General features: G+C 37.0%; 1 protein-coding gene and 1 pseudogene across 5 annotated transcripts in view; one reads left to right on the top strand and one right to left on the bottom strand.

Annotated features, from left to right (window-relative positions):
- ANKS1B (ankyrin repeat and sterile alpha motif domain containing 1B) overlaps nt 1-27,849 on the bottom strand; it is a 787,939-nt gene that overhangs the window by 604,505 nt on the left and 155,585 nt on the right. For all 5 annotated transcript variants that reach the window (XM_014451548.2, XM_006084103.3, XM_023749887.1 and 2 more), the window contains exon 9: nt 11,221-11,364. In XM_014451548.2, coding sequence (XP_014307034.1) covers nt 11,221-11,364 — 144 coding nt within the window. The remainder of the gene's footprint in view (nt 1-11,220; nt 11,365-27,849) is intronic.
- LOC111825001 lies at nt 20,749-20,888 on the top strand (annotated as a pseudogene).

The following is a 27,849-nucleotide window of genomic DNA, read 5'->3' as shown; positions in this document are numbered from 1 at the left end:
GAGTCAAAGTGATTTATTTCTGAGGTCCCACAGCTTGTATTTGTTAGAGCTGGGACTTTACAGAACATGCTTTCATCTCTGGTGATATTTAAGCAGAGACTGGATGACTTTCTAACTGGATAATGGTGTCTGCTTTTAAAAAGAAGCAAAATAAATAAATAAAGGCTACCATTTATTGAGAAGCGACTATGGGTTTGGCGTTGTTCTATGTGCTTTAAATACATTCTCTAATTTTTATATCTCCCTACAAGGTATGTATAAGTTCCCTCTTTTACAAATGATGAAATAGTATAGACAGGTTATTTGATTGACCAAAGGCATATATCTAGTAAGTTGCAAAGCTAAGATTAAAATTAGGTATACCCGACTTTCAAGTATATCAAGCTATATTCACTTTTTTAAAAATCTTAGCTGTACTTCTGTGGTGTATGAAAAGGAACCACATTTAAAAATGGAAGCAGCAGATATTCAACAGCTAAACAATGAAATATCAGTCAGGGCAGGATAACTATTCAATTAAAATATCAAAGAGAAAAATAGATAAATATGAAATGTATTTCTAAATGTAAATATAGAGTCTATTCCGAATTGTAGCTAAGATTAAACTCAGAATAAGCCACAGTGAATTTGCTGGAGACACTAAAATAATTGGAAACCTTCATTAATTCTCTATCTAATAGAAATAATGATCCATTAACATTTAGCATATGTTTCGGACATAATCAGGTACCCCTTTTTCTAAGAGAGAGGGGGCTGGTCAACCTATTTCCACACTATTGTTGAAGAAACAACAGAAGATGTGAATGTGAACAACATTCTTTTCTTAGGAGGCATGATTGAATGATAAAGAGAAAAACACGAGGAGCTCTAGGCATTAGGTCCAAATAGACCGGTGTTGGAATATTCACCTCTGCTACTTCGTAACTGTCACCATAAACAAGTTAACAGACTTCTCTGCACCTCAGTTGTCTCATCTAATAGGTTCCTGGTGACAGATTCCAGAGAGGCATCAAGCATGCCTTCCTAGAACATATCCAACACAGGGAATTATTATTCTTTCAGTTATAATCATTTTTCCTAAAAAAGAACTTCAAGAGAAAATATTATTTTCTCACTTATTCCCTTTACCACTATGTAAATAGACTCCATATGTCTCCTTGGTTTGAAAGGTTTGAGAAGAAATATTTGTTGTGTGCCTGCTATGAATGGGTGGGTTCATAGATGCTGAAATAAGGTAGGGCATTTCGGGTACTGGAAAGGACTCATGGAAAGCTGAAGTGTGTTCCCGTTCTTGGCAATCCCTCTAGTTTACGTATGACAGAAGGGAGAGTAACAGGAGTCAGACTGCAGACAGCTCTCAAACACCACGTTCATGAAGTAGGATCCTGATAAAATGAGCACATCCTGCGTATCACTAACAACTCATAACTTGCAGTATGTATCCTACCCATATTCTGTGGTCATGCACTTGTCACCTCTAACACAGCCAGAGTTACTTCCTTATTGACCAGAATCCTCTTAACTTCATTTATGTCTTCCCCTTCTCTGGTAGGCATGAAAGCATCCCTTTCTGCACTGTGACTCGTTTTATGAGATTTGAAATAGAGTCTTACAATACTTCTTTTTTTAATATATATTTTTATTTATTTCAGAGAGGAAGGAAGAAGGCAAGAAATCTTACAATACTTCTTACAAGTAGCTATCCACTCAGAAAGTACAGAACAGGGTGCTTTGAGAAAGACACAATCAGAGAATAAAAATAATAAAAAACTCTTAGAAAGTAAAGCTGATTGCTAAAACATACAAATCAAGAAAGTATTGAAAAATAAGTTGGAGAAAAAAAACAAAGATATGGGGGAAATTAAAATATGAAAACAATTAATGTAGGGGCTTTAACATCTAATTAATAGATACTCTAAAAAGAAAAGAATGAGAATGAAAGGAAGAAATATTTTTTTAAAGTAGAAAAGTATTTTCCCAGAGCTGAAAGATACAATTTTAATATTAAAAGGGAAAGCTTACATGTACTATGATACATTTTTAAAACCCCACAACTAGACATAAAATTTTAGAACACCAAAAGTATAAAAATCAGACCTTATAAGCATCGAGAGAGAGAAAAGAACAAGCCATAAGCACAGGAATAATAGCAATAGACAGTAAAAGGAAGTTATTCAAAACTTTCTAACTTTGAGGCAAAAATAAATTTTAACCTAGAAATCAAACTGACAGTCAAATATGAAAGAAAAATAAAAGTTTCCATCACTCATGGACTATAAAAGCTCTTCCTTGAGAGGCTACTTAATGATACTCAAGGATAGTCAAGAAATAAAGTGAGAACAAGATATGAAGCTAGGAACAAGGATCCAATCATGAGAACAATAATTAAAGATTTTTCCAGCAAGCCCAGAAAGCAAAGGGTAGAGACTGAAACAGAGAAATAGACAATTTTAGTATTGAGATATCCGGGGGGGAGAGACTCAATAGATGGTAAGGAAGAATTTAGAAACTTAATGAGGATATGATAACGGAAAATTGTACAAGGAAAAGAAAGGCGATGAAAAACGCAAACAAACAAAAATCTGACTAGAAAGTTGTTAGGTTGAAAATCTTCATTAAAATGTTAAACAAGCAGTTTCATTAGAATAAGAGAAACAAAACAAGGATATCAATCCACCCATGTACTTTAAAATGTATTTTCTCCATTACTGCCCACATTAGGAAGAAAGATGGAAGAATTTATAAGCAGGGTTACTGTCTCCCTCATGTCAACACACTTTCCTGGTTTTTATACTATGTAAATATTATGGTGGTGTGTTCCCACATCTTTTAGCAGTATCCTGGAAACATCTCCCTCCTAAGTATACTAGTACATATGGTATATCCATATAATGGCATAATAAAATGTATATATATATAATCTAGAAAAGGGAAGGACTTAGGATCTGAGTATTAGTATTAAACAAAGAATCTTTAGGGTTTTAACAAATTCAATAAAATGATATTATTATTATAATTTGAGTACCCCTCCCATTGATGGCAACCATTTGGTCATCCCTGCTCTGCTCTCAGCTCAAATGTCTAGTACCACAAATGGTGGCTTATGCATCTCAGCTTGCAGAGCTGCTGAAATTAAAAAGAGAAAATGGAACTCCCATTTGACCCAGTAATCCCACTTCTAGGAATATATCCCAAGAAAACAGAAACACCTATCAGAAAGGATATATGCACCCCTATGTTCATAGCAGCACAATTTACCATAGCTAAGATTCAGAAACAGCCTAAGTGCCCATCAGCAGACGAATGGATTAAAAAACTGTGGTACATCAACATAATGAAATACTACGCCGCTGTAGTCCAAAATCTCATCAGCTAAATCAGGTATGGGTGAAACTCTAGGATATCCTGAGATAAAATCCCTTTTCATCTGTGAATCTTTGAAATTAGAAAACAGATTATTTGCTCCCTAAACACAAAGGTAAGCTTAGGATAACAATTATAGATACTCTCATTCAAAGACAGAGAAATAAAAGAGAAAAGGGGACTCAACAACCACAAGAAATTTAGAAAACTAACTGGGAAAATCCCATTAGGTTTCAAGCCTAGGAATAATCCTTTGTAATTCTCAGCTCCATCTTCTGTGTCCTTAGCTCTGTCCTCTGAGTCTTACTTCCTGTTTCATAAAGGTTAATATATACTTACAGTTGAATAGTTTTACAAGACTATTTCTTTTCTGCAACAATCTAACAGCCCCTCTTTTATTTTGTGTTTTTCCTGTTCCTTTCAGTCCAAGCAGGCAGTATCTCTACTGATATACTATATTCAAAAACCTTGTGGGTCTCCCACGTATGTCACAGGAATGTATTCCAGTAAACTAGAGACTCCTCCATAGATCTTGCCTGGTTAATCCCATCCCTAAATCGTGCTAAAATGAATTAAGAGATCTATGAGACACATACCTAATCTCTTTAAAGAGCTTCCTGTGTGAGTGAATAATCTGATACTCTGATGCTACTGAGGAACTAAAAAAAAAGTTATCCAGCCACCCTTTTCTCTTCTCCAAAACACACTTTCTTGACAGTTAAATTTTAGTATCTTTTTTCAATCTGGATAGGTTGAGAGAGTCCCAAGTCATCAAGTCCTGGTCCCTTTTTGCTCAAAAATTCTTCATTCAATTTATCTCTTTCCTCTCACATTTTGCTATAGCCAGCAAGAACAAGGCCGCACCTTCAATATTTTGCTCGGAAATCTCCTGAGCCAAATATCCAAGTTCATCACTTACTAGTTCTGCTTTACACATAACTACAGAACACAATTCTGCTAGGCTTCTGCTACTATATAGCAAGTATTTCCTTTCCTCCAGTTTTCAATAACATGTTCCTCATTTAATTTTCAGTCCTTACCAGAAGTATCTTTAACATTCATGCCTACCAACATTCTATGATGATTTAGCTATTCTTTAAGACAACAATTAAGAGTGCAAGAACTTTTACAACTTTCAGTACCTGACTAGTCAGGGGCACTGACCTCTTTTCCCTTTTATTCCTTTTCAAGTGAAAAAATGACAACAGCCAACACAACAATAGCCATCCAGTGTAAATAAATCAAAATTATACTGTGGGTGTTTCTTTTTCAGATTGGCAAAAAAAAACCCAACACAACTTTTTTCGTGTGTCACAGAATTTTAGTACAGAATTTATGTGTGCCATGAGATTAAAAAAAGGGGGGGTGGTTGAAAATCGCTGCTCTAAGATAATACAGGTTCTCTACCATTCTCCTCACTTTTTAAGCCTTACCAGTAGTGCCTTTGATATCCATGTTTTTAAAAACATTCTATTTATGACAATTTAGGGATTCTCCAAGACAAAATAGGTTTTCTCTACCTAGCACTTCCTTCTGAGCCCTCACTGGCAGGACCTTTAAGATTCATATTTCTGTCCCATGCAGTCTAGTCTTAGTCTCCCATGCTACTCAGAACTCTTCCGGCCTCTCCCCACTGCACAATTACAAAGGCACTTCCACATTTTAGTGTATTTGTTACAGCAGCATCTCACTTCCTGGTACCAGAATCTGCATTAGTTTCCCAGAGCTGCTGTAACAAATGACCACATACTTAATAGCTTTATTTATTTATTCTCTTACAGTTCTGCATGTTGAAAGCTCAAAATTATTTTCACTGGGCTAACATCAAGGTGTTGGCAGGGCTGGTTCCTTCAGGAGGTCGTAGGGAAGGAGCAATTTCCTGTTTTTCAGGGAACTCCATCCCCAGTCCTTGGTTCATGACCACATCACTTCCAACTCTGCTTCATCATCACATCTCCTTCTCTGACTCTGACACTCCTGCTTGTCTCTCAGGAGGGCCATAAGGACCACATTGGGTCCATCTGGATAATCCAGGATGTCTCTCGGTCGCAGGATCCTTACCTTCATCATGTCTGTAAAATCCCTTTGCCATGAAAGGTCACCTATTCGCAGGTTGTAAACATGAAGATGTGGACACGTTTTGGGAGGATTAATCTGCCTATCACAACCATGTTCATAATCAACTAAATTCTGTTTAAAATATGTAACCCATGCCCGGCTCAGTGGTTGAACATCGACCTATGAATCATGGTTCAATTCCTGGTCAGGGCACATGCCCAGGTTATGGGCGCGATCCTGATTGTGGGGCATGCAGGAGGCAGCCGATCAATGGTTCTCTCTCATCATTGCTGTTTCTATCTTATTCTCCCTCTTCCTCTATGAAATCAATAAAAATGTTTTTAAATTTTATTAAAAAATAAATAAAATATGTAACTCATATTCAATTACATAGTTTCAAGCACTGCCCCCACTAAACTCCCAGCTTACTAAGCTACCATTTGTGTCATTTCCACATTTTAAATGTTGGTTCTTCTAAAAGTTTCAGCAAGAAGAAAATCAGCAACAAAATAAGACTGTGTTGAATCACAATTCCCAAAGCTGTCGATATCTGAGTAATTCCTTGACTCATAATTATTGTTTGGAGTATTCAAACCCCTATCACGAAATCATAACTATTCTGGAGTTGAAAGATACCTAAAGGAGCATCTCAATTTCAAGGATGATGAAAATAAGGCCTAAGGAGGTTAAATGATTTACCCAATGACATAAACTCTAACATAGAGGAGAGGGAACATAAATTTAGTTTAAGAATATCTAATGAGAAGCTGTACGGAAATCTGTTCTAAGAGCAAGCGTACAGAAAGGTGCTGCATTTACATAAAAAGAATTTCTTAATCTCAGGTCGATTTTTATTTAACCACGTGAGCTTCTTAAGTATTGAGACAAATACAAATAAGGTAGCTTTCTAAATAGCAAGAGGAATTTCAGAAAAAATTCATCAGATTCATGAAACTAGAGACATACTTGCCAGAATGCTACACATGATGGTTATCAGGCCAAATAACAGAGGTTCTACTATTGTCGGTCTAATGACTAGATTGGAAAAAATTCTGAAAGTCTGTGGACCCTACAAGCAGAATAGTTTCTGGTTTCTCTGGATACAAGGCAATTAACTCAGTGCTTTAATGGAAACCTAAGATAAATACCTGGTAATAAAAGTGCATGGCATATAAGTGCTTTTAAGCAAACGGATATATCTTCATTTTAATTTTTAAATAGCACCCAAATTATACTGTGCCCAATGCTACCTACTGCTTTCAAAACAACACACACCAGAACCACTTGATATAAGGACTTTGAACAAGCCAGTGCGAACTGATACTGGTATGTGAATAGGCCTTTCAATAAATAAAGGAAAAATACATTACCATAAATACCAGATATTTTAATCTGAAAGGAAGAAAAATGTCCCTTTTGACGTATAGAACAAACTAAAGACTCAAAAACTATAACTCTGGGCTATCAGAAGGCAGCATGAGTTTCCCTGGTCTCTCCCCCTTGAAGTTGCAACAAATTGAACAGCTATAACTCAAGAAAGGATTCTCTGCTCGACACACCAACATGGCTGAGCTGTGGACATCGAAACATCTGAAGGTGGGCAAATCAGAATGAACCAGGGAGGGCAAGGGAGAGGAGCAGAGATGGGTGCCACAGACACAGCCCAGAGGTCACTGTGAGTCTTTAGAGAGGGGAAGAATCCCTGAGGAACAGACAGATACAGGGAGCAATCCTGCCTTGAGTAGTCCATATATGCCGGGCTGAGGCCAATGACGGGGTGGGGATGGAGAGGCTTGGGGAGAACAGGAAGATGGAGTACAGAGGTGTGGCTGTGGTTGTCTGGTGGCTGCCACTGTCAGGCAGAAAAACAAAGCCATGGGGCCTGGTGCTTCTCCTCACCCTCTCACGGCTAGCAGAGGGCCCCAGAAGAAGCTGTAGCACCGAGGACCTGCAGCCCGGAGAACTGGAGAGGCAGAAGCATGCTGCAGCTAATCCCAGCATCAGGGGTGGAGATAAGTGGTGAGGCAGCTGAGGTCTGGCAGTCGCCATTACTGGAAGGAGAACAAAGCCACAAAGGCACCAGCTGGCCTCTCCCAGCTCACCCTGTCCCCACCCATGGCGCTGCACTGCCAGCAATGTCTGGTGGGGGCAGCGCTAGGATTTCTTGGGCTCAGCATCCAATCACCCACCACATCTCCCCATGGGGTTGGTGTCCTAAAGTGACTTGGTTACCGAAGAGACACTCACCTCCCCAGGGAATAGAGCATTTTCCACTGCCCCTGAAGAGATCTGAGAAACCAGATCAATGCAAGAGAAACAAAAAAGACTTATGCTTTAGCGCCACCTACTGAGAAACAAAAGAAAGACCTCTTGATCTTCTAAATAGAGACATGCTACACTTTAAAAAAAAATCCTATATAATAAAAGCCTAATATGCTAAGTGTCCGGTCATCCAGTTGGCCGTTCAACCAATCAAAGCATAATATGCTAATGATATGCTAAGGCTGCTCAACTGCTCACTATGACATGCACTGGCCACCAGGGGGCAGACCTCCGACCTGTAGGTTAGCTTGCTGCTAGGGTCCAGCTGATCAAGACTGAACGAATCAGGTCAGACATGCCCTGGAGCCTTCCCGCGGCCCCTCCCCAGCTGGCCAACCTCCCGTGTCCCTCCCCAGCTTCGACTGTGCACCAGTGGGGTCCCTCAGCCTAGCCTGTGCCCTCTCGCAATCCAGGACCCCTCGGGGGATGTCAGAGAGCCGGTTTCGGCCCAATGGCAGAATGACCAGTTGCTATGATGCACACTGACCACCAGGGGGCAGATGCTCCACGCAGAAGCTACCCCCTGGTGGTCAGTGCACTCCCACAGGAGGAGTCCACGCAGCCAGAAGCCAGGCTCGTGGCTGGCGAGCGCAGCAGCGGTGGCGGGAGCCTCTCCCGCTTCCGCAACAGCACTAAGGATGTCCGACTGCCAGCTTAGGCCTACTCCCAGTGGGGAGCAGGCCTAAGCCATCAGTTGGACATCCCCCGAGGGTTCCCAGACTGCGAGAGGGCACAGGCCAGGCTGAGGGACCCTCTCCAGTGCATGAATTTTCATGCACTGGGCGTCTAGTAGCTTAATGTTTGAGGATCTTTTCACTGTATAGTCAGAGTGCAGCTGTTTAGGGAAAAGGTTAAAAAATCTCATCAGCAATTTAAGGGTGTGTCAAAATATAAAAATTAACATGGCTGTAAAAATTAGACATTGCTTATAAAAACAGCTTTATTTTCCCTGTTAACAGAAATAATTATCCTAATAAAAATAGAAAGTAGAAAAAAGAAAATCAAAATCACTACATCCAGATAAGCACTTAAACATTTCACTGAACACACTTTCAAACCCAAACCCAAACACACACACACACACACACACACACACAGATAATTTTACATAAATTGGACCATGCATATAATGCTAGTCTGAAATATGTTCACTCTGCTCCTTTAAAAGTCAGGGGTATCTTTTCATTTCAATAAATGCAAAACAATATAATCATTTTAATGGATACAGAATATTATATCATAGAATGCTCCATAATTTAACAAATCCCTATTGTAAGATATTATTCTTGGTTATTGTCTTTTTTGATACAATACACCTTGAAAAACATCCTGTGCTAACCTGTTTACCAACTTGCCCAATTCCCTCCTTAAGGTAAATTCTACAATTAATTCTAATTATCTACAATTAGAAGTGCTGGCTGAGAAACTATAGATATTTTAAACTCAGACCTAACAGAAATTTGCCTAACGCTTATTGAGAGCAATTTTCCAGTATTTATTAAGATTCTTAGAGGGGCCCTGGTGAGAGGGGGTGGTCTGCTGAGCTGTGGGGGGCAGGATGGCAGAGTGAGGTCCAAAGGACAGTGTCCCTGCAATGAGGGAGGGGCTGCAGGGCAACAGAGAGAAAAGGGTATGTGATGGGCACAAGTCACAAGGGGCAGGAGAGTTAAAAGCACACCCTCGGGTAGTTTGGGCGTAGGTGGAGAATTTGGTTTCCAGGAAAGAGGAGCAGAGGGATTGGCAGTTGAGGTTGCTAAATCAAAGAGCAGAGGTTTTTAACGAACCAGTGTGTCTGGCTTAAAAGGAAGTCCTCACCGAGTGAACAGCAATGCCTCACACCTGGACTTCTGCGCACCCTGACATGTGCGAGGACCGGAGATCTGCAGACCCCCACAGGGCACAGTCTGGTGCAGGAGCGATCATCTCTAAGCCTGCGAAGTCAGTAATCAGCGCCCCCACCCTGTCCTCAGTCACTCAGAGACAAAAACACCTGCAGAAGGCCACCGGTAGCCCACCTGCTACAAAGAGTGGGCAACAGGACGCTCTGGGAGCTGTGATAAGGAGGTGTGGAGGAGCCGTCTCAAAAGAGAGCCATGGACAGCCAACCATGTTTCTGTATCGCACACCCTAAAGAGGCCCGCAGTTGGGCATGTTTAATACCCCCGTGGGGAAACTGCAGCGGCAGTTGTACAAGGAGGAGTATACTACATTCAAGTATGCACCGATGTTTGAGAGAGACTTCATACAAAAGAGAAGTGATTGATGTGGACAACAGTGACCAAATAGTGATGGTGGGCATTTGGATGTAAAAACCCTAAGTGAAGAAATGAAACCCTAGAATATACACATTTGTTACTTAATTCTGACAATATACCAGGGACTATGATGGCATTAGACCTTGGATGGTGAGCAATACATGCTCCTTACTTTTATGGAACTCACAGCCCAGCACATATTGATAATAATTGTGTAATGGTTAGGATAAATTGTCTTAAAGTCCTATAACAGTTCATATTAAGGTGAAGAGGTTCTTTAAGTACTATATGTTGATTTGATTATCCTATTTAGTTTTCCACAACAAATTAATATTGGAATTTGAGTGGGTATCACCAAATTGTCCATTGACATGAAAAATGTTATGGTTCCTTAGATACAATTGCTTCATATTTGTTACAAAATAGGAAAGAATAGTTTTGAGATATAACACTATTCTGGAAAATTACTGTGGATTATTTCCTGTCCTGCACTATTTTTCTCCCCATGCTTTATGTCGGTACACAGACGTACCTTTGCTATTACACTGTTTTGTTTTTAATAACATGCTTTTTCATTTTTGTGTAGAAATATTTCATTGTGGTTTCCAATTTCTTCACTCTGTTTGGCTTATTTTACTTTTTCTGAAATTCCCCTAAGGGCTTGTAGTCCATAGCAGACAATAGGAATTTGAAGGTGATACAATCGAATTAAAATTGACTTAATGAAGAGCAAAATGGGTTCAAATTTATAGTCAATGTTTTAGTGTTCGCCTCTCATTTTGGGGTTGTACTAATAATGCCACACATTATTCTACAATGTTCTATTGTGCTAAGAAAAAAATCACTATGCTCTTATAGAGCCCTAGTATGTTTCTTTGTAAATCATTTTTTTATTATTTTAATACAAATTATGATTTAATTTCAAAAGAACATTTTATAATAAATATTTCTGGATCATAAATATTAAAACTGAGTAACTCCATTTTTCTGGAACTAGCATCATGACCAAAATAAAACAACCACATAAAATTATGTAAAATATGTGTTTGCATATGCATATATGTATAGCAAGTTATATAAATATATTACTGACCTTAACTGAAGAAAAATTACAAAGCGAACAAGATACTAACTGGATTTCCAGAGGGGAAAAAGGATTTACTTAAAAACATAGGCAACCGTTTTTATGTTTTATTGTACCTTAAGAAAAGCAAGCTGTTACCTGTGCAAGAATAGGGAAGCCAAGGTTCCTACATCCATTGCAAGGAGTCAACGCTTCCCAGAGTCCTGAGGGCCCACAAGTGTTTTCATCATCATCTTCTTCTTCCACTTCTCCTGGTGACAAATTTATTGTAGATGAAGTTCTCTGAAATTAAATTTATATTAGACCAATGTATTATATCAATGTTATTTAAATATCTTAACATCAATTAAATTTAAATTTTTATCGTGTATTGTAGCAAGCAAGTCAGCTTAATTCTAGCCATGGTTATGTGACTGCACCATCTGACTCAGCCAAAAAGAACATGTATAATTCAATTTTAAGCTGAAAGTGAAAAAAACCAGGTGGGAAAGATTGATAAGATACAAAGTTCGTAACAAAGAACAGGACACGAAAATGACCCAAGTAATAGCTGAATAGCAACAAATGAGAAAAATCTTATGATTTCTAAATGCAATCAGAAGAATAGTGTGCAAATACTTTTTTAGAATAGAAATTACTTAAAAATCCTATTTTTTCACACTGTCACCAAAAACAGTCTCCTTTTTGAAAAAAATGATTCGTAACATGTTATATTATCATATAAAGGAGAGTAATACTTTTTAAGCGAATCATAGGACTTCCATTTTCAACATGGTCTAAACCATAAGGACAAGGACAAAAGGAGTCTGTTAAAAGATGATGAGCAATATCAAGAAAAGTTTTGGATAATAATAAACAGATGAATAGATATTACCCGATTTAGAAAATTTGAGAAAACTGAAAGCCAAGTGCCTGCAAGAGGAGAGAATAAGAAGAAGGCCTGTTCATGCCTCAGCACCCTCCAAAGGGCTTAACGAATGGAGAGATTCACTACTTCTGAAGGTGTAGGTGCAGATGGGGCTAAAACAGGATGGACACTATATATTAGAAAAAGTTAGACTCCCTAGACCTATCCTCTCACCTAGCCAAGAAACTAAATCTTTACCACCTGACAAGAAATTAGAGATTTACTTTCTGGTGAGGTTGAAGCAAAGGGATTATGAATTCTAAGAATCTAGGCACAGTGAGCAGAGGGCCCTCTCTCTAAAAACAAAGGAATTAAGTGAATAAATATCTATAATAGATGAGGAATCCCACCCGACCCCAGTGCCTACCATATTTACCTTAGAGAATATGGAAGCTAGGGTGATATCCCTCCAGACAGGAGAGTAGAGTATATTCCTCTCTACAAAAATTAACCTCCTAAGAAAAAAGATCTATAAGTATGCAGGAATATGGTGGGGATCTGTGCCGTAATGCCTGCTATGAAGGCCACATCTGGACAAATTCCACCCGGATAAATAGTTTCTAAGTTTTTAGTTAAATTTGACCAAGAGTCAAAAGCTCACTGCAAATTTAAAGGAAGTCTTTAACAGAGAACAAAATAAATATACAGAAACAAAGTTATAGAAATAGAAAATATTTGCATCCCTGAAAAAGAACAGAATGCTATCAAACAAATACATAAACTCCAACAGGAAAGTTGGAAAGTAAGTGTGAGGACATTTCCTAGAAGATAGAACAAGAGATGAAATAAGTTAAAAGCTAAGGTAAGTAGGGGGTCAAACTAAGAGATCCATGTTGAATTAGTAGGGATTTATCAAAGAAATAAGGTGAGAAATTTTGCCAGAAATGAAGACAAATTCCATATTCAAAGAACCTGCTAAATGCTCATCAAGGGGAATTTTGTTTTTAGGAAAAAAAGATAATAAGTTTGCCTAAAAATCTTTGGAAAGTAGCATTCATCACAATACTGATAGATCATGACTACTGAAGTTAGTAAAGATATTTTATATATTGAATTGCAAATAGCACCCCCACACCTTCCAAATGTTGTTGCTTTTAAAAATCAAATATAAATCTTTATACAACTATTTTTGGCATTCACATCTTGTTTCCCTTTATCAATTTTCAATAACTGAGAAATTATGAAATTAGTCTCCCAATCATAAGTTACTGTCTATAAGACGCAATAATAATAACTACAATCTTTTGAGCACTATTATTCATTATTTTAATTCACACAACTACCCCTTGAGGTAAATACTAACAGAGAGGTCAGGTAAAACCCAAGGTCACAGAGCTGGAAAGTGGCAGAAAAAGGATTCCCTCCCAACTGCCTGACTCTAGAGCTTACCCCTTAACCTTGTGTTGCATGGCCTCTCATTGAGCACAATGACCTGTGAAGGCAGTATATTGAACAACCAAGCTGATACCATTGCAGTTTAAATTGAAGAAGCATATTTGTTAATATATTTCTACTGTATGATGATATTCCCCAAAGCATTTTGTTATCTGTGACAGCCAGTGAAAATTTCTGCAGTCTGGTACATAGCCCCATACTTTCATAAGTACACATTTCTCAAATCAGTAATATAAGATGATTATCACAGAGATTTTTGGTCCTGCAGATCATCTGGGTGAAAATACTTGGGAATGTCCAAAACCTTAATATAGCAAGAGCATCAATATGATCAATGCTGTCTACAAAAATGAATAGGATGATCAAATAGGCATCTCCTTCACTAACTCACGATTGGTTTGCCCATCAAGGTTGAGATGGTATGGCAGTATAAGTCATTACATTCTTAGCTAAGAATTATCAATATTTCATAGGCTAATCAGTTCTTTTCTTCCAATATCTCTTTCTCCTTCCCAAAGAAAAACTCTTATGTCTCTACCCTGTTCATACATCACCAATTATATCACATAATCTTATTAATCTTCAGCTTTCTTATTTGCAAAGTAGGCATTATAATAATTCCTACTCAATAGGGGTTTATAAGGATAAAATTAATTGCTTGACAGTGACTGGCAAATAAACAATTATCAATAAATATTGTTATTTATATCATTATTATCTTTATCTTATGTACATACACATAGCAGACACATACAAGTATGGTTTGCTTATCCTACTCAATTGTAAGTCATCTGAAAGCAAACATTGCCTTATTCACACATGTGTTATACATAATGGATTTTAATAATTGTTGGATGAATTATTAAATGACTAAATTTCAAACTATCATTCTCATTTGACTACCTAGAAATTTTTACAAATATTAAGAGGTGTACATAATTGCATCCCAAATCTCATTATTGTTATCTTAATTTTATTTAATGGTGGTCATTACCAATAGCATTAGCAAAAATAAAAAAATTTATCAGTGGTTTAGTACTGCCCCCTAAAGACAGTATATAAATTAGCTGTTTAAAACCATAATTTTCCACTTCACTGCTTTACAATTAAAGATGGCTAAGAAAGGTTTTCTCAAACTAAACATAATCTTCAATTATATGGGGGGGAAGCCCCATGAACATACAAACTCATAAGTTTCTTTCATTTCAAATGATTAAAACTTTTTACTGGAGATCCAACTATGTTCCTAAAGTTCTAGATGTCAGGTAATTTTTCCATAGAATATGAACCTAAATTTACATAAAATTTCAACCTATTAGATTTATTGGTTAATTCATAGAGATTATGCAGAAGAAATATTGGACCAATTCTATACTGTTTCAAAGAATAAATGTCATAATACATAAATACCATGGAGAAACAAATTTAAGCTCAATCAAAGAAAAATACTTCTAGAATAACTATCTTAGTCTAACATTTGAAGATATGGGATTTCCTTATGAGGTGATATCTGAATGTAATATAAAAATGTTATTATATGAATATATAAAATATTTTATTTAATTAGTTTAACATATAATAGTATATATATTTAACTTGCTCTCAGTGTGTTCATCTCATATTCAAACTAGTGAATTCAGCACCTACTTTATTTCATAATGAGAGCATTCACACCAATCATTAGCGAGCTACTTAGATTTTACCAAAACCTCTACAGGATTTAACTTGCACAACTAAACCCCTCCCCAACAAATATTTTTCTCCTTGGAATGATGGTTGAGTAGAAGGGTGCTTTCACACCCCCTTCCACTAAGAAGTGCCCAGGTTCCTTGGTATCTATTTTCTCCCACAGGTTTTTTTTTCCATTTGCTCTTCAAATCCCTCTAACCTTTATTATGCAGAGCAGTTTAACTCTAGTGTACACCTAATCTCCAAATTTGCATAGCTGATCCCATTACACAGATGACCTTACATAAGGATTATTCATTTTTGTCGATTTGAAAGGCAACACCAAAAAAAGATATACCCATGTTATTTTTTAAAAATACTTTTTAAAACTGGAGTCCTAAGAGCCTACTGGGCCACTGAAAGAGGAGGAAAATTATAAGATGTTAAGGTGGTTTATTTATATCAAAACTATAACAGTGCCAATGATCAACCAGATACAGGTCAGTAATGGTTATTACTCCGGAGGAACAGACTCACTTATCTTACATTCAGTCCTGAGAAAGAGATCACAGTTTAAAGCATTAGCCATGTTCAAACAACTTAGTGTCAAATGTGATATTTTTATCAGCTCATAAACACTAAACATCTGTTCAAAATTTTCTGAAAATAACTCTGCAATGCTACCCTACGCTATCTTTTCACCACAGCCATTTCCTCCAGGTTACTGAAATTCATCAACCCTACAATGTGTAAGTCTTCTAAAAAAACAAAATTTCTCTCGGAATCATTTGGAATTAGCTATCAATTCTAAATTGCATTTATAGCTGCATGGGAAAAAACAAATCTTTATGCAATGAGTACACTAAGTCCACCTCCTAACATCCACACACAAAAATTATGTTACTGTGCATGGTGACATGCTAACCTTGGGGATTTGCCACTATCAAAAGTATTTCACATTTATTAAAAAGTAGAATTGCTATTAGAGCAATTATTTTAGTTGCACGAATATTGAAAGATAGATTAAGAAGAACTGTTCTCTCTTTTTTAAAATATATTTTTATTGATTTCAGAGAGGAAGGGAAGAGGGGGAGATAGAAACATCAATGATGAGAGAATCATTGATTGGCTGCCTCCTTCATGCTTCCCACCAAGAATCTAGCCCACAAACCAAGCATGAGCAAGTGCCCTGACCTCCTGGTTCATAGGTTGACGCTCAATCACTGAGCCACACTGGCCAGGCCAGAGCTGTTCTCTTTTTAATAGCACATGAAGCAAGCCTTACAATTCCTCTAAGACACTCAGTTCCAACACATTTTGTCCCACCTCCTACCTGTTTATATAGTTGACATCCTTTCATAGTCATCTGGGAAACTTTAAAGAAGAATGCATTTGGTTTGCTACTCTACTTTAATACAATCAATTTGCATATTCTTTTTAAAATTTTTATTAAATTTACTTGGGTGACATTGGCTAATAAAATTATATAGGTTTCAAGTGTACAATTTTAAAATACATCAGCTGTATGTTCTTTTATCTCTTAAAACTTCTGTGCATTTATCAGACTCTAGCTTAATGATACTATTTCTCCTTCCAAAATTAGAAAAAAGTCTAAACTAATGTCAGGTTTATGCACAAGAGACAGGAGCTAATGTCAAAAAAGTTAAAGGTTACTCTATAAAGTTTATTCAAGTTTAGTTTGCAATTTCAGCAAGACTGAGTATGAAAGGCAAAATGTGTAACTTTTGGAAAACTAAACTATCCTTCATGGCAGATCATTTTATATAAATAATACTATTTGGGCAATGCAAGGATAAGGACACATATGTAATACCTTAATCAATAAAGAAATTAAAAATAAATAAATGAATAAATAAATACATAAATAAATAAATACTATTTTTCAAATAGTTTCTCCTTTAGGATCAAAATTATAAAGGTCTTATTTAAATACATAATATGCACCCATTTTAAATGTAGAGTTGGGCATTTTTGATAAATGTATACACCTGTGTAATGACCACCACAATCAAGACACATGATGTGGAGCATCTTTGCAGATGGTATTTGCCATCTGTATGTCTTCTTTGGGGAAGTGTCTGTTAAAGTCTTTGACCCACTTGGTACAGTGTGCACAGAATGTTTCTCACATCTATGTTTCTCTCTCCTCCCCCCTTTTTCACTCTCTAAAAACCAATAAAAACATATATTTTTGAATGTCTTTATTTTTACAGTAATGTTGACCTCATACAATAACTTGGGAACAACCCTCATCCTTTATTTTAAGAAAGGGTTTTTAACAGTAAACCACCTGGGCTTGAAGTTTCTTTGTGGGAAAGATTTTAGTTAATAGAAAATTAATTACCTCTTACATTAATCTAATTAAATTTATATTGTTTACGTCCACTATTTCAAACAAATTCACTACACAGTTTTAATTATCTATTGATCAACAACTGCTGTCTACAAGACTAAACTTGAGGGTGGGGGAAAGGAATGATAAATATGTCATGAACTCTGAACTCAAGGCATAAAGAGATGTGTAGATAAGTAATTAGAAAGTAAAATTAGGCCAAATGATGAGCATTACAGAGATAAAGAAATAAGGTGTTAGGAGAACATAAAGAAGGAACAATTATTTCCAACTGAGTGTGAAGAGGAGAGAATGCAGAGAAGCACCTGCATTTAAGCAAAAGCACCTCCTGAGATACAAGTTCTGAGGAGAAGAGGGGGTGAGAAGAGGTGGGGGCATCATATGATCCTGGTATGTGAATGTGCTTACCACATCTGGCAAACCAGGTGTCAGGAAGGGCATAGTGAGGAGGGAAAATACATCGGGGCTTTATTGTGGAAAACGGTTGATTTGAAACCAGTTCAACATCTGCCAAAGCCTAACTTTCTACTGTTAATTCTATGATGATTATAAATTTTTTTAAAAGCCTGTATTTGGCGGGGTACAAAAAATTCAGAGACTATTTCTCTTATCTGAATTTCCATAGTACATACAAATTATCTTGGCAACTCAAATCTATTGTTTTTAACTATTTGCTACTATGCACTGTAATATATTTTATCTTTATGATTTAGGGGCAATATTTTCTATTTGTGTGACCTGCAAAATGGCCAGCACTGTTCTAAGCACATTATATGCATAGACTTTTGACTAGACAACCCTGGCCCATTCTCATTCGCTATATTCTCTTTCAACAATTATAAAACAGAGAGGCCCTCAGTGCTAGTGTGTATGTAAATATATGCTCACCTGTATGTGTGTGTGTGTGTGTGTGTGTGTGTGTGTGTGTGTACTGGACTGAGAAACAGATAATAAAAGATATGTTTGATAAGGAGGACATGTGAAAAAAGACTTTCAATAACTCCACAATCAAAAAATTAAAATTATCATTCTTAAATGATAATATTTTACCATTTTCAATATATAACAGCATATTACTTGCATTCCTCAAATTTATATTATATACAAGGTTATTTCTAGTCTACTTAGTTTCATCCATTTTCAGAGGAAGCAATTATTCAGTTATATGAAAAAAATAGAATAGCAAAGAATGTGATTGAAATGTATATTAATTAAACCATCAAAAAGTAACAGAACTTAACTGAAGCATTTTATATTAAAAATTAAATGAATACAAATTAGACATTAAGTCTGTTAGATCAGCAGAAAACTGATTAACTCTAGGTCATACTGACATGAAATCAAAGTAGAATAAATAAAATGTGAATAGAAATTGGGGATTTTGCACACTCTTATTAATATTAATGTAGCCAAGGATATGTTAAGGACATATACTGCTAAAAGATGTAAGACGTGGTTTAGACTAATGATTTGATACTTTGTGGTGACTTCCATGATTCACATTATTTGATGGAGAAACTACACAATAAGCAATGCTCCTCAATTTTTTTTAAAAAAAGAGGAAATATATTCTATTACTAGTCTGAAGGAGAACATAAATTCTTAACTTTGTAATCTCAAAGGAGAATAGAAATAAAAAACATATAATCAGCTTCAGTTCACAAAAAAAATAATAATAAAGCCACAGAAAGACTAAAATACAGTAGATGTTAGATAGGTTAATATTTGCAAATTCTATTGCAAGATCAAAACGTTCTCTTAACATAGATAAAGTCCAGAAAAAAAATCTAGTAAGTTTAAAAATGCATGGAGAACATAACAATGGAAAACTATAAATGGTCAAAAGAACAATGGACACAGAATCTTTTAAATCTATCCAATTAAAAAATTAATACCATAACAAGAATAAGCCCAAAATGGATTAAAGATTTAAATGTAATACTCAAAACCATAAAACACCTAGAAGAAAACATAGGCAGCAAAATATCTTAGCAATATTTTTTCTGCTGTTTCTCCTTAGGCAAGAGAAAAAAAGAAAAAATAAATAAATTGTACTACATCAAACTAAAAGGGTTTTTGCACAGCAAAGGAAACCATAAACAAATTGACACCCTACTAAATGGAAGAAGATATTCAACAATGATACAGCTGATAAGGAGTTAATATCCAAAATTTATAAAGAACTCACACAACTCAACACACAAGAAAAACAAATAATCCAATTTAAAAATGGGCAGAGGACCTGAACAGACAATTCTCCAAAGAGGACATACAGATGGCCAATAGATATATGAAAAGATGCTCAATGTCACTAATCATCAGAGAAATGCAAACTAAAACCATAAGAAGATATCACCTCACATCTGTCAGAATGGCTATCAATAAATCAACAAACAAGTGTTGATAAGGATGTGGAGAAAAGGGAACCCTCATGCACTGTTGGTGGGAATGCAGATTTGTGCAACCACTATGAAAACAGTATAGAGTTACCTCAAAAATTTTAAAAAGGAACTGCTTTATAATCCGGCAATTCCACTTCTGGGTATATATCCAGAGAAACCCAAAACACTATTCTGAAAGAATATACAAGGTGGGGCAAAAGTAGATTTATAGTTGTGAGTATGTAAAACACAGAGTTTATTCTTATATTCTTTTTTAAAATTTTATTTTATTGTTTAAAGTATTACACATAGTAGTACATATGTCTCCTTTATTTATTAATTATTGTATGATTTCCCAAACTTAGTTTTGCCCCACCCTATATGCACCCCTATGTGCATTGCAGTGTTATTTACTATATTCAACATATAGAAACAACCCAAGTGCCTATCAAAAGACAAGAGGATAAAAAAGTAGTGGCATATATATATGATGGACGATTACTTGGCCATAAAAAAAGAATGAAATCTTACCATTTACAACAGCATGGAAGGACCTAGAAGATATTATGCTAAGTGAAATAAGTCAGACAGCAAAAGACAAATGCCATATGACTTCACTTATATGTGGAATCTAAAGAACAAAATAAATAACAAACAAAATATAAATAAATTCATAGATACAAAGAACAGACTGATGGCTACCAGAGGGGAGAGGATTTGGAGGGCTGGGTGAAAAAGGTGAGTGGATTAACAAATACAAGTTGGTAGCTATAAAATAGCCACGGAGGTGTAAAATTCAGCATAGAGAATATAGTCAATAACATTGTAATAATTACTTAAGGTGCCAACTGGGTACTGGGGATATTAGGGGAAACACTTGTAAAGTATATGATTGTCTAACTACTATGCTATACACATGAAACTAATACAAAATAATATTAATCGCTTCTCGGCCTTTTGGCTAAGATCAAGTGTAGTATCTGTTCTTATCAGTTTAACAAAATAATATTAAATGTCAACTGTAATTGAAAAATAAAATTTAAAAAAATGTTAAAATGCTTGTTATTCACAAGCACTTTCATGAACAATTACTAAATATATTTTTAACCTAATGAAACACAATCATAATATCCCTGATGAGATGTGTGTGCTACTAACTGCTATATATTGATATGTTACTCTCATATGGCACTTTTTTTTTTTGCAGAGGCCCTTTCATATAGTACTTTTGATTTTTTTAAAAACATTGCTTTCACTTACATAACTTTAGAATGAATGTGTCAATTTGCATAAAGAACTAATAAAATAATTACAAAAAAGTCAAATTTTCTTTGTACACAATAGAATCACAACAACCATATGTCTAAATAATCCCTTACCATTTACAGCACACACTTTACAGAATCTTAATGAGTTTTATAAGCATTAACAAAATAAATCTCAAGGCCTCCTCAAGAATAGCTATGATTTCCATTCCTCCCAGTTTATACACAAAGCCAGATCACACTAGTCCACAGGGTGAAGTATGTATATGGTATGTGAAGGTCATAGAGGTGAACAAAACAGGAATCTAGATCACATTTTGGTAACTATGACTCAAGAGGCAAAAATTAGCAACAAAAACATATTAAGGAATTTTTAAACACTTAAAAATAATTGAACTCTTTTTGTGAAAAGATGTGAAGCTTCTTTTAGAGTGCATACAACATTGCAATATAAGAAATGATGTCTCCACAGAAGGTATTTTTAATGCTTGTTTTGTGTATCTGTCTTTCTGTGTGCGTGAAATAAACCGGCTGGATTTGTTTCCCAGTGAAGAGACTTTCTTGTCCTGATAGAAATGTTCCAGGTCTTTGGTCTTAGTTTATCCTTGACTTACATGCAAGATAAGTTTAGAGTTAGGTTCATTTCTAATCCTTCATCAGTTTTATCTGTCGCAGTGAACATGATGGTGTGCATACTGAAGAGAAGAAAGGGTCTAAATAAAAGCTTCAGAAGCAAGTCTTTGAGGTTAATTTCTCACTTCAAGGTCCAGTTTTGAACTGAGTTAAAGTAAATAAACAATACTACCTAAAATAGCATTCTCTCTCAGAGGTAAGAACTGGTAAAGGAAGTCTATATCTGACTTTTATGTCTGTATTCCTAATATTCACAGTATGTGGCACAGAGTAAGTATGCAAAGGTAAATTTAACATGCTTCCTTTATATGCTTAACAACACCAATAAATGCTTTTTGATTGAAATATTTTGCTAATTTACACTAGCAAAAGAAATAAAAATTGATCATGTTTTCTCCAAAAAACAACAGCTACCTTTAATTAATAACCAGCTTAACAATGCTGGGTGTTTTTAAAAACATTTCTCTTTTATAATTTTTTTAAGTAGAAAGGAAGCTTCCAGATACACCAAGACAAGTTGAAAAGTATGGCCATACCCCTCAGCCTGTGCAACATTCTTGCCATCTGCCGGTATTTAATGAACTCTCTCAAATCCAACATCAAATGCCCGACTTGAAATGCCTGAGCCACATCCTGTCTCGCTGAGACATTAAACCCATGCTGGATTAGTCATCTGTCTGAGATACTCAATTGGGAGGTATCAAAAGCATCAGCAATCTCTGATTTACCAGATGCTACTGTTGACTCATTCCCCAATGCTCCACCTTGATCATCCTAAAGGAAAACTAATTTCATCTAGAAGAAATGAATTATTTTGCTCCCTAGCTATGGAGTTCTATCATCTGAAAACCCCTCTCAAATACACACAACTCCGACCAAACAGAACTCCTCCAAACAGGTCTGGCCCCATACCATTACATCTGCCTCTTACCTCACCAGAAAGTCCCATCCTGTCATTGCCAAGGCACAGCCTCTTCCTGGGGCAGCCTGCGTGTAATAACTGGTCAGTGAGGTCAAGCCACTTCCTCCCAACTCAGGACAACTCTGAAGGGCCAAGCTGAGAGGGACCATAGAGTGGGCAGCAACGAATACCTTCTCCAATGAGGCCTGAATCACAGCCTTGCAGAGAAGGACTCTCCCCCAAGTTCGACCTTCCTCGGGTGCTCTCCCTCGGTCATTGAATACTTTTATATTTTGTTCTACATCTTTATAATTACTCTCATATCATGGTTTCAAAATCTTTTCTTTTAAGCTTTGCCTTTTTGAATTTCTATGTGGCATCTGTCTGCTACCTGATCCAGACTGAAACAATACCTTTAGTAAGGAGAGAGCCAAGGATGTACCATAGCCGAAACCGGTTTGGCTCAGTGGATAGAGCGTCGGCCTGCGGACTGAAAGGTCCCAGGTTCGATTCCGGTCAAGGGCATGTACCTGGGTTGCGAGCACATCCCCAGTGGGAGATGTGCAGGAGGCAGCTGATCGATGTTTCTCTCTCATAGATGTTTCTAACTCTCTATCTCTCTCCCTTCCTCTCTGTAAAAAATCAATAAAATATATTTAAAAAAAAAAAAAAAAGGATGTACCATAGCTGAAAGTAGAAAACAATGAGTGGTGCTTGACCCTAGAAAGGGTAGTCAGTGATTGAAAAGCAGACTGAATAGCTGGTGTTTCACACCAAGGGATATATTCCTTAAGATACATTTTTCAAAGAACAGAAAACTGTATTTGATTCCCTAGCCTAACCAGAAAAACACAAAAGCCAGAGTAAGAGGTCAAACTTCATTCTAGATGTCTCTCTAGATGGATGGTTGCTAGGCATCGCAAATTGAGTGCTCATATCAAAGTAAGACAGTATTGAGAACATTAACAATCTCAAAGTTTATTTTTCACTCATTCGTTAATTCAAATTCATTCAACAACACAGGCAATGGGCTGGTGATTCTCCCAAGTTTCATCCTATACTTGGAAATGCACCAATATTCCCCATTCACCATGGACACGCACATGCTTACACATACTAGCACATACACAAACAAATGGAATATATGCATACACATTTTAAAATTCCACTCCTTCCATAAATTCTTCTCTAATTAATGAAAGCACATCTTTCCAATGCGCGTTTTCCTATCTAAAACTGCAGTGCCCTTGAATCTAACTCTTGAACAATTCTTTTGATCAATATTGTAATTACTTAATTAATTCATGCATTCATCTAGTATTGTTCATCATTGCCTCCTCAGTGTTGCCTTTTTTGAACAATAAAATCCTTGAGAGTAAAAAATATGTCTGAGTCCAGCAACTGAGAAGACTTCCAGCAATACTTGGTGATAACATTGCAGCACTATGCACAGTGGTGGCACAATAGATGTTGACTGACAGAATGGAAATAATACCCTTGACAAATGTTGAAGGATGAGGCCTTCTTGTATTGTAGTTTTAAATACCCTATAACTTCTGGTCAAATCCCTTTACTTGCTATAAGATGCAAAAAAAATAATTGGCAAGGCTTGCTCAAGATTTTATACTGTGGGGGAGAGAGTATATATATTCATCAATGCAGGCAACTGAAACATAATACAGTAAAATGAAAGAATTTTGATACAGTAATTCCATTTTAATTTCAATGCACAGGTGCTGGCACTGATAAATGTAACCTGGAGATTTAATTCAGTGAAATCTTCTCCTTCAGGCATATTTAAAAGGAGCTGTTTGCATTTTCCTGCATATGATTATTCTAACCCTGAAAGCACCTTTTAAATATGAATTATAAATCCAGCTGCCTTAAAACGAAACTAAAAGAGTTTTTCCCCCAAGTCTTTAGTAAATAAGAAATTGATGTCATAGAATTATTTTCTGTTTAGAGGGCTACACCACCTCCTGACTAGGTAATTCATGTTTAATTTTTAATGTATTGTGAGTTTACCAAAGTTTGTACAGAAGGTAATTTTTAAAGTGTTAAAATGTTGTAACATTTGAGTTTTTAGTGCTATAATTTTTCTAATGTGTTATCCCTCCTCCAAGAAGGACATTTCACAAAAGGAAGCAACCCTTAGTCAGGCAGGATGGAGGAGAGCATGGGAGGGATAAATAGTGATGGAAGGAGACTTGACTCGGGGTGATGAACACAGTACAGTGTACATATGATGTGTTGTAGAACTGTGCACCTGGAACCTGTATAATTTTGTCAACTAGTGTCACCCCAATCTATATATATAAATCCCTAATATGCAAATAGACTGAACAGTGGAACAACCGAACAGCTGAACAACCGGTCGCTATGACGTGTGCTGACCACCAGGGGTGCACAGAACATGGCAGGCGTCGGAAGCAGGTGGAAACATGGTGGGCATCAGCTTCAGTGGAATGGTGGAGCAGGCTAGTGGGGGTGCCAGACCAAGGCGGGAGGCTGGTTGCTGTCATCAGGGCAAGCCTCTGGTAGTTACTGAAAATTCTTTCCTCCCATACACCATGGTCCTGCCTAGTGCTCGCACCCACTGCTGGTGCCAGAGCTGCCCCTCGCACCCACTGCCAGCGCCCGGCGCCAGCCCCCATGATCGCTTGGTGCTGTCAGCGGATGCAAGTGGTGGCTGCCGGTCCAGATCGCCCCTCAGGGCTTCTCCATCTCCCCCTAGTCGGGTGCAAGTGGGGCCAGCGTCATCAGTGTGTGGGAGCGGTGGCAGGAGCAGGGCTGCCAGAAGAGAGGGGACCGGGGGCGTGGAGGATGGGCTGAGACCCGCCCCTGTGCCCATAGCAGCCTTGGGGCCCACAGTTCCTTTCAAAGTGCACGAATTCATGTACTGAGCCCCTAGTAAATTCAATAAAAAGGAAAAATAAACAAACAAACTCAGCTCGGTCATCACTTTTGTGAAGTCATTCTGAACCCTGCTCTCTCCTAGGAGATTCCCTGTGTGGTACTCTATTCCCAGGATATGTTTCTATCTTTATCTCATTAATCCTGTCTTACCATAATTTCTTTACAAATGTGTCACCTTGCTATCCTGTATGGCCCATGAAACCTCATCTCTATTCCTGGTAACTAACAGAGCCTGGCACAGTGAAGGTGCACCATAAAAGTCTGATAAATTGAATAATAAATCTAAAGAAGAAATATTTTTAACTTGATTTTGGGCATAAGTTATTGTGTATTATTGTTTCTGTGATTAGTCTCTGTAGAACAGCCATCACATTTGGCAAATTATATTAACATTTAAATTACAAAGGACAATGAATTAAGAAAAATAATTGCTAAAATCAGTAGCACAATTTGAGCCTTTTAAGCAGTTCATTTCAAGCTTGACTTTACTGTAGGCCCACCCAAAGTATAGTTTCTGTTCCCAAATCGAAGTTAAATAATAGCAATATAGATGTGTGAATAAGAACAGAAAGTATGAACATAATCAGCCCAGTTCTCTGACAGGCGGGCTGGAGCTGGGGTACATGAAACAGTAAGGAAAGTTCCCTGTGGGCTAACTTGGGAGGGTTCATTTGGCTTCCTCTCTCCATAGGCAGATGGAGGCATGTTTCCCTGCATAGCTTCGGAGAATGCAATGAGGAGAGAGGATTGGGACGCTCCTGGGGAACAAGCATAGAACTGTTCCCTTAGATTACGGCTTAGATTTAAAAATAGATTGAAATGAGTATCCCCAGGGAGAACTAACCCAAGACAAGACATTCCAACATTGCTAAACTCATTTCCCTGTTACTGCGCCCACAACAGGTACTAATATATAATATATAAATATAAATATTAAGTATATGTACACATACATTTTTCCAAAGGAAACTGTGCCAATTTCCAAATAAAGCTCAACTGGATCTCAATTCTGCCTCCTCTCATAAGGAAATTAGGTTCTCCAGCTTAGTCCTGGCATTCCTAAACCAGGGTAAGAAACTGGAAGCTAAGAAGCTGTTGGTGGTTCCCCAGTTAAATCCCTAGAAGTGAAATACATGTCTGATAGCCCTTCAAATTAGAGGATGTTTCCAGGAATTGATAAGGGGGAAAAAATGACAGATTGAACACACACACACACACACACACACACACACACACACACATCCCTACCTTCCCTGGCTCCCCAAATGCCATTAAAATAGCAGAAACGTAATTGTAAAGGCACAAACACATAAAGACAAGCAGAATGAGAGGAATCTGAAGTAATGACATTCTGAAAGCTATAGATACATGACAAATGACTAAGCTGATATGAGAAACATTCAAAGGAGCCTATGGGAAAAACGAAAAATCAACCTGATGATAGCCCAAAGTCCCACAAATATCATACCAGACATGCCTAGAAGATTGTCTAAAAGCAAAAGAACTTCGGCAAGAACTGAAGAACTATTTGAAAGGGTATTTAAACAGCAGTTAATTCCCATATGTTTTCCCTGCTCTTTCATAGCCTGATGATTATTTCTCCTTCAATCTTTCAAAAGACTGAAGTTTATTCTCCGGAAAGAGTAAAATAACTGTCTCAGTCAAAGGTACTGTAACATACTGAAGACAGGGTGGTTGAGAAAACACAGGCACACTGAATCCTGACATCCCCGGGCCCCCTTTCCCTAATTGACCCCAATAACATCCCATTAGGACCTTGCAAGGGTAATTCTAGGATATATGTTTAGCTCAAGAGTAAACATCTAATGATACTGACATCAAAGTTTCCCCAACAAAACAGCTCCATTGGACCAACCTAAAGCCAAGCTCACAGTGACAAGAGTATCGAAAAGATAGTACAGTAATCACCTTAAATTTCTCAAGGAACTTATTTCCAACTCTAAAGTTGTATACCCAGTCTAACTACAAATCAGAGGTTAGGATAGAATAGAGGTATTTTCAGAAAATTACTGGGAGATGTGCTCCCTCAAAGCAAGAAGAGGCACAGGATGTAGAGAGTGAGATCCAACACAGGAGAGAGGCAATAGGAATCCCCCAGTGATGTTGAAGAGAGTGCCAAATCTGATACCTGTGCAGGAGCAGAAGGTGACCAGTCCAGGTCTGAGCAAATAGAAAGACTGGGGTGACATTCTTCAAAGATATCCAATGTACAGAATACCTGATGGATCGGAATATCTTGAGACAATATGAGCTCAGAATCATATTGACTATATGTATATGCATGGAAAACTTACCATAATGAAAAA

Source organism: Myotis lucifugus, unplaced genomic scaffold, assembly GCF_000147115.1.
Source record: "Myotis lucifugus unplaced genomic scaffold, Myoluc2.0 scaffold_10, whole genome shotgun sequence".
Classification (NCBI taxonomy): domain Eukaryota; kingdom Metazoa; phylum Chordata; class Mammalia; order Chiroptera; family Vespertilionidae; genus Myotis; species Myotis lucifugus.
The sequence above is the reverse complement of the archived record's forward strand: the minus strand, read 5'-3'. Positions and strand labels throughout refer to the sequence as shown.